Below are 7,733 nucleotides of genomic sequence, written 5' to 3' on the forward strand. Positions count from 1 at the left end.
TTACTCTCCAGCCAGAATCATCCTATGTATTTGTATTCTATGTTTGAAGTCAATCGCTTTTATATCTGGCAGGCAAAAGAGAGGGAGAGAGGAAAAAAAAAAAAAAAGGCCAGTTCTCCTTAATTCTCTCTCTCCAGATATCTGCATTGAGTTTACTGACTGGTTCAGCAACCACAGGCCCAATCTTGACTAGTTCAGTTCAGTTCAGTTCAGTCACTCAGTCGTGTCTGACTCTTTGCGACCCCATGTATCACAGCACGCCAAGCCTCCCTGTCCAACACCAACTCCCGGAGTTCACTCAAACTCATGTCCATCGAGTCAGTGATGCCATCCAGCCATCTCATCCTCTGTCGTCCCCTTCTCCTCCTGCCCCCAATCCCTCCCAGCAACAGAGTCTTTTCCAATAAGTCAACTCATCACATGAGGTGGCCAAAGCATTGAAGTTTCAGCTTCAGCATCAGTCCTTCCAGTGAACACCTAGGACTGATCTCCTTTAGAATGGACTGGTTGGATCTCCTTGCAGTCCAAGGGACTCTCAAGAGTCTTCTCCAACACCACAGTTCAAAAGCATCAATTCTTCGGCGCTTAGCTTTCTTCACAGTCCAACTCTCACATCCATACATGACCACTGGAAAAACCATAGCCTTGACTAGACAGACCTTTGTTGGCAAGGTAATATCTCTGCTTTTCAATATGCTATCTAGGTTGGTCACAACTGTCCTTCCAACAAGTAAGTGTCTTTTAATTTCATGGCTGCAATCACCATCTACAGTGATTTTGAAGCCCCCAAAAATAAAGTCTGACACTGTTTCTACTGTTTCCCCATCTATTTCCAATGAAGTGATGGGACCAGATGCTATGATCTTCGTTTTCTGAATGTTGAGCTTTAAGCCAACTGTTTCACTCTCCTCTTTCACTTTCATCAAAAGGCTCTTTAGATCCTCTTCACTTTCTGCCATAAGGGTGGTGTCATCTGCATATCTGAGGTTATTGGTGTTTCTCCCAGAAATCTTGATTCCAGCTTGTGCTTCTTCCAGCCCAGCTTTTCTCATGACTTACTCTGCATATAAGTTAAATAAGCAGGGTGACAATATATAGTCTTGATGTACTCCTTTTCCTATTTGGAATCAGTCTGTTGTTCCATGTCCAGTTCTAACTATTGCTTCCTGACCTTGACTAGACTTCCTCACAATTTAGTGCTTCCCGGGTGGCGCTAGTGGTAAAGGAGTATAGGAGTGTCAGTGTAGGAGATCTAAGAGGTGTGGGTTTGATCCCTGGGTTGGGAAGATCCCCTCGAGGAGGGCATGGCAACCCCACTCTAGTATTCTTGCCTGGAGAATCCCACGTACAGAGGAGCCTGGTGGGCTACAGTCCATGGGGTTGCAGTCTGACACGACTGAAGAGACTTAGCACAGAGGGCAGCAAGGAAGCCAGTGTAAGTATCACAAAACTTCTGAGTAGGACACCAGGTGGCAGTGCTTCAGCTGTCATGCCCGCTACATGCAGTGTGCTGGAGTCTGATTCTCAAGGAAGGAAAATAGAAAGATTTAAATAAAGAATTCACCAGGTAAAGATGAGTAAAGATGTAAAGGAACTTCAGAGATAACACCATGTAGATATTTGGGAAGATAGCATCACAGGAGTGTTTAAAGAATAATACCCCATCGTAGCCCTTAATTTCCCCAGCATACTATTATATTAAAAACTTGCTAAAGCATTCAGCACTGTTAACTGGTTAGTGGATGATTTCCTCATCTACTCATCCTGGGACTTTATGCCTAGGTTTGGAATCTTCTATTCTAGTTCACTTTTGGTTTCAGTTTAAACCAGTAATGTCACCATCACTCAGATGTCCAGCCACCCTATTTTGTGTCCAAGTGCTTCTCCATAGTCCAGACCTTGCTTCTCAGGAGCCCCCTAAAATGCTACACTCTGGCTGATAATAAAAGGTAGAGAAGCATTTCACAATTAGGAAAGTTATGGCTCATTTCCCAAAGATTAAAAAAAAATGAAACAATAAAAGCTATCTCATAGGGTTTTGATATTTAAATTAGATGATGAGTCTGAAATGCATACCACAGTGCCTGACATAGAATAAGCTCAAAAAATACCATCTTTCTTTTTTTCTAGTGAAACCTGCCTTTTCTTCAATATCCAGAATCTGTGACTTGTTACTACTTTTTTTTTTTCTCCACATTGGTTTGATGAGGAAAACTATAGGAAATTTATTTAATCACTTATTTTCTTTGAGACAGTCATTATTTTTCCCTGTCCTCTTGGGTCATATTCTCCTAGCTACATTAGTGCATTCAGGGTGCTGAAAGGACACAGGTGGAGCACTCAGAGGAAGCTTTATTTTCACTTGCCTGATGAATAATAATATTATTTTTAGTATATTTATTAGATATTGGATATCAAATTTCTGAATTGGATCTCCAAGATTGTCTCATTCTTCCTGACTGTTTTCTCTACTGATTAATTTGTATGTGCTTTATATATTTTTTCATTTGAGTCCTTTTTCAGAAATATACATTGCAAATATAGTTTAAAAGTCTGCACATTGACTTTCCACCCTTTTAGCATTGATATTCAACACAGACATTTTTAATATAATCTTCATTTTCATAAGAAGCTAGCTTGAAAGTTTTATTTGTTTATTTTATTAAACACTTTAAAAATACTTTTCCTTTGTAACTTCTATTGGTCTGGATGAGAAGTCAGGTATCACTGTTTTTTCAAAATTCTGAAAACTCATTTTTTCCAGTAGATTTATTCTCTCTACTTTTAAAATTAATTTTTATTGGAGTATAGTTTCTTTACAATGTTATTTTCTGTTGTACAGCAAAGTGAATCAGTTATAGGTATACATATATTCATTCTTTTTCAGATTGTGCTCCTGTGTAGGTCATTATAGAATATTTAGTAGAGTTTCCTGTGTTATACAGAAGGTTCTCATTAGTTATCTATTTTATATATAGCAGTGTGTATATGTGAATCTCAGTCTGCCAGTTTATCCCTCATATCCCTTTCCCTCTTTGGTAAGCATAATTAGTTTTCTACATCCTGGACTCTAAGTTTTGTAAACACCTTCACTTGTACATACCACTTTCTAAAATTCCATCTGATAAAAGAGATATCAGATGACACTTGTCTTTCTCTGTCTGACTTACTTCACTCAGCATGGCACTCTTTGGGTCCATCCATGCCACTGCAAATGGCACTGTTTTGTTCTTTCTCATGGCTGAATAATATTCAATTGTATATATGCCATATCTTTTTTATCTATTGTTCCATCATTGGACATTTAGGTTGCTTCCATGTCCACCTACTGTAATTAGTGCTGCAATGAACATTAGAGTGCTTATATCTTTTCTGCTTGTATAGACTACTCCATCAACTCTAGCAACTGCCTGAGTTCTAATCTTTATATATAACTAATCTCTTATTCGACCTCACTGATGCTCTGCTTCCCTGATTGTACCTTAAGTGAGACAAGGTCTAAGAAGAAAGGGCTAAGGAAATGATTTTCATAACGATTCCAGATAATTATACCCAGATTTGTGATGTGAGTGTATTTTAGTGAAGCAGACACTTTAAATTATTATGGAGCAAGTTTATAGCTTTAAACAAGTTTACACATGTTCTGTATGATTGATTTAAAGTCAAAAGTTCAAGAGAAGAATGCATTAGTAGAAAGTTACTGTGGACACCTGCTTCCAAATATAGAAAGATCTTTGATTTACTTGAAGAATTAACTACAAAGTTTAATGAAGGGAATATTTATAGATTTGCAGGCAGGGTCAAGGAAAACAAAGATACTAGCAAGAGCTGAAAGCCTGTATCAACCTGGGCAATCAGAGGAAACTCTTAGTGAAAGGAGAGGCAAGACCTGTGAAGTGGATCCACCAGAAAGGAGTTGCAGGAGATAAGATGTGCTTTCCCAGTTCTAGCGTCTACTGGCCTCCTGCTCAAATGGGGGACCCAAAGCAGTGGTGGGAAATTGGGGACCAAAGGCAGGGAGAAACCACAGTGATTCCCTGTCTTCTTCAGTCTCCAGTTCCTGTGGGGCAGGCCCACCTGGTTCCAGCTGTAGCCTGGTGATCCACCTAGAAGGAGCTTTTATTTAGAATTAAATCTTCTGATCCAGATCACAGATGAAGCAACCACAGGACTACCATCTCTCTTCTGGGATGTGCAGGTGTGCACTTCAACTGACGTCCTGAAGCAGTGGGGCTCTCTCTTATTAAGCTCTGGGGTTTTTGTTCAGCTTTTCCCATTACTTCAAGCACTGTGAGCTCCCAAAGAGCACAGAAGTACTTTGCAGAGTCTTCGAGCTGTAAGGCTGAAATGATGAGGCTGATGGATTTATCTGCTTTCTGGAAGTTTACAGAGTAGCGGCCGTTCCTTGCATTACCAACTTCTGAATACTGACGAATAAGCAAAGTCATCTCTCCCCTGGGAAGCTGTTTATACCAAAAAATGTAGTAGTAGTCCGTGGTCCAACTTACTTCATATCGACAATTCAGGGTGACTGTCTGCCCCACCTGACTGGATATAGCTGTCTGGACTTGAGTTACTTGCTGGGCCACACTGGATCCTATGGGGGAAAAAATAGAAAACAGAGATGAAATAGTAAATAAGATAGTGTGGGATTTAGATTAATTTAGGACCCAGAGACAAACCAAATTGAAATTATAAAGTGCTTCTTTTTCTTCAACCCTCCTTTCCTCCCCAAGTCCCTGTGAAGTACCACATGTCCGTATGCAGGCCTTTCACCCTGAACTCTCACACCCAGGCTTGGAAGCATCCCTACCAGAGAAGGTGATGGCCAGGAACACCCAGAGCAGGCTGGAGAGCGGCATGAGGCATGGATTCCCCTGCACAAATGTGCTCAGTTCTGCCTCAAGCTGAGAGTTCAGTGTCTCTGTAGCCTGGCAGCACATATACGTAGTACCTGTTCCTGTGTGACTCCCCCAAACAGGAAGTGGGGTTTGTCATGTTCATAGATCACATGGTCTTTTTCACAGACGGGAAAAACTTTTAGCTCACAGATGTTTAATGTTCTAATTTTCTTTCCCTGATTATTATGTTAGGTAGATCCTGAAAGCGTCATGGAGAAAGCCATTAGTATTATGTGTGTGAGGGCTTCCCTGATGGCTCAGATGGTAAAGAATATACCTGCAATTCAAGAGACCCTGGTTTGATCCCTGAGTTAAGAAGATCCCCTGGAGAAGGGAATGGCAACCCACTTCAGTGTTCTCGCTTGGAGAATTCCATGGATAGAGGAGTTTGGTGGCTATAGTCTATGGAGTCCCAAAGAATTGGACACAGTTGGGTGACTAACACACACACACACGTTAAGGGTTTGAGCTGAGAGAAACAGAAGACTAAATAAGTTGACATACACTGATAATAATTTTGCCAGCCCATTCAAAACATATTAGTATACACTATGAATCCTTCCTGTAATCTACTTACTGGTCATTCTGGTCATTCATTTAGCCAATGCTTATATTTCTTTATCCAGAATTTAATGACTCTTTAAAAAACCACAATAAAACAAACTGACAGATCTTTAGCTTTCTTATGTGTGTGCTGTGCTGTTGCTTCAGTCATGTGCAACTCTTTCCAATCCCATGGACTGTAACCTGCCAGGCTCCTCTGTCCATGGGGATTCTGCAGGCAAGAACACTGGAGTGGGTTCCCAACACAGGGATCAAACCCTCATCTCTTGCACTGGCAGATGGGATCTTTAACACTATCACCACCTGGGAAGGGCCAAGAATACTGGACTGGGTTTCCATGCCCTGCTCCAGGGAATCTTCCTGACCGAGGGATTGAACCAGCGTCTCATGTCTCCTGAATTGCCTGCTGGGTTCTTTACCACTAGCTCAACCAGTAATCTTGCCTGGAAAATCCCATGGACGAAGGAGCCTGGTAGGCTGCAGTCCAGGGGATCGCTGAGAATTGGACACGACCAAGTGACTTCCTACTTTCACTTTCCACTTTCATGAACTGGAGAAGGAAATGGCAACCCACTCCAGTGATCTTGCCTGGAGAATCCCAGGGACGGGGGAGCCTGGTGGGCTGCCGTCTATGGGGTCACACAGAGTCAGACACGATTGAAGCGACTTAGCAGCAGCAGCAGCAGCAACCTGGGAAGCCCTTTAGCTTTCTTGACAAAAGGCAGTCTTTTCCAAAATAGTTAATGTATCTTTTTCTTTTCTCACTTGGTTCTAGGTCTTTGTTTATATTTTTCAATAAATAAAGTGACTTCAATATCAAATGATAAAAAATCACTCCTGACTTTCAGAATCTATTCAGTTGTATGTGTGTGTGTTTTTTTTTTTATGAAATGCTTAACAGGAAAAAATACTAATCTTTGAAATCTGACATTGAGTTTTACTTAGTAGACTTTGAAGAGCATCAGTATATTCAATCCTGCTGCCTTTACAAGTAGAATTGTATTTATTAGATCAGGTGTCCTTAAATTGTCCTCATGTCATATTTTTTACCCCAAAGTGTTCAGTTTCTCTTCTCAGTGGTTTGTTATTTTTCTCTGTAAGGTCAAGCTAATCATGCTGACTTTTTCTGTGCTGCAAGGCTACAGTGTGCTCTTACAAAATATGGTATCTGTAACACTTGGTAAACGTTGACACCACACTATTTGGTGACTGAAGTTTTGTATACTGTACATGATCATGTGGAATGTCATTGTCAATCTTCCATTTGATTTCATTGTTTTAATAGATGAATTAATATAAAAGAACCAAAGGCAAATAGACAAGTAGAAAAGAAAGTACAGAAAGATCTAAAACAGTGCCAGTTCTTAGATTTTAGTCGAAGTAGCACATTAATGAGTGATGCAGGGAGGAGAGTTTATATTTAGTTGAGACATCTAGTCCTCTGTTCCATTTCACCTCTGGGTGCTGGCAGGCAGCAGGTCTCCTGGTTTCCAATTATTTGTAACTAAGTAGAGGACACCACAAATGCCCACAACAATGCAGGGAGAGCATGAAGGCGGTTTTTCCCCTTTGTTGATATGGCCTTGCTCTGAGTTCCTGACAGTAAAGGTGCATGTTCCCTCAGCTGCATTATAGACTCTGACTCTGAAAAATGTGGCTTCTGGCTGGATCAAGTCTGAATGTGCTGACACTCAGGTTGGAAGATTTAGACTGTCCTAAACATTGTCTGCCTTCTCTTGTGATTTACTAATAAATGATAATACCTGGTAAAGGACAAGCCAGAGTTTAATATTTAAGGATGAAATTGAAAGAGATTTTTTACTAGTAGTAAATTAATCTCTTCTAAAATCTGGGGTGTTATCTGAAAGAAACTCATCATGAATCATTCTGGGATTGCAAATATTCATTCATGTTCTGATTGTTCTCTTGCCTTTCTGATTTTGATTCTAAGATGAATTATAAAACTGCTCCCTAGTTTCCCTAAAAAAGACCAACAATAAGCCATGAACTCCCTTTTCTTCCCACTTACCCACCAAACCATGTGAACTGGTAACTTTAGCACATAACTTCAGAATAGCAATATCACACAGACAAATGAACACAGAATAGGCTTCTGACTTCTGTAATCTCTCCAGTTGTGTATTGGAACACCAAATGGTAATGGCTGTAAAATCATATTCATTTGTGATGTAACTCTGTGATTAGCCTATTAAAGGTTTAGGAAGCAAGTACCAATGGGTCTTCTAAATTCAAATATTTGACCATGTT

At 40.3% G+C, this 7,733-nt stretch overlaps 1 gene segment (V, D, J or C); it reads right to left on the reverse strand.

Moving 5' to 3' along the window:
- Positions 1 to 3,721: 3,721 nt before the first annotated feature.
- On the reverse strand, positions 3,722 to 4,926 carry LOC139176087 (T cell receptor delta variable 1-like). The segment is given in 2 exon segments: positions 3,722 to 4,597; positions 4,814 to 4,926. Coding segments are annotated over 2 exon segments (498 nt in total).
- Between the last annotated feature and the right edge of the window lie 2,807 nt (positions 4,927 to 7,733).

This window comes from Bos indicus, chromosome 10 (genome assembly GCF_029378745.1).
Source record: "Bos indicus isolate NIAB-ARS_2022 breed Sahiwal x Tharparkar chromosome 10, NIAB-ARS_B.indTharparkar_mat_pri_1.0, whole genome shotgun sequence".
Lineage (NCBI taxonomy): Eukaryota > Metazoa > Chordata > Mammalia > Artiodactyla > Bovidae > Bos > Bos indicus.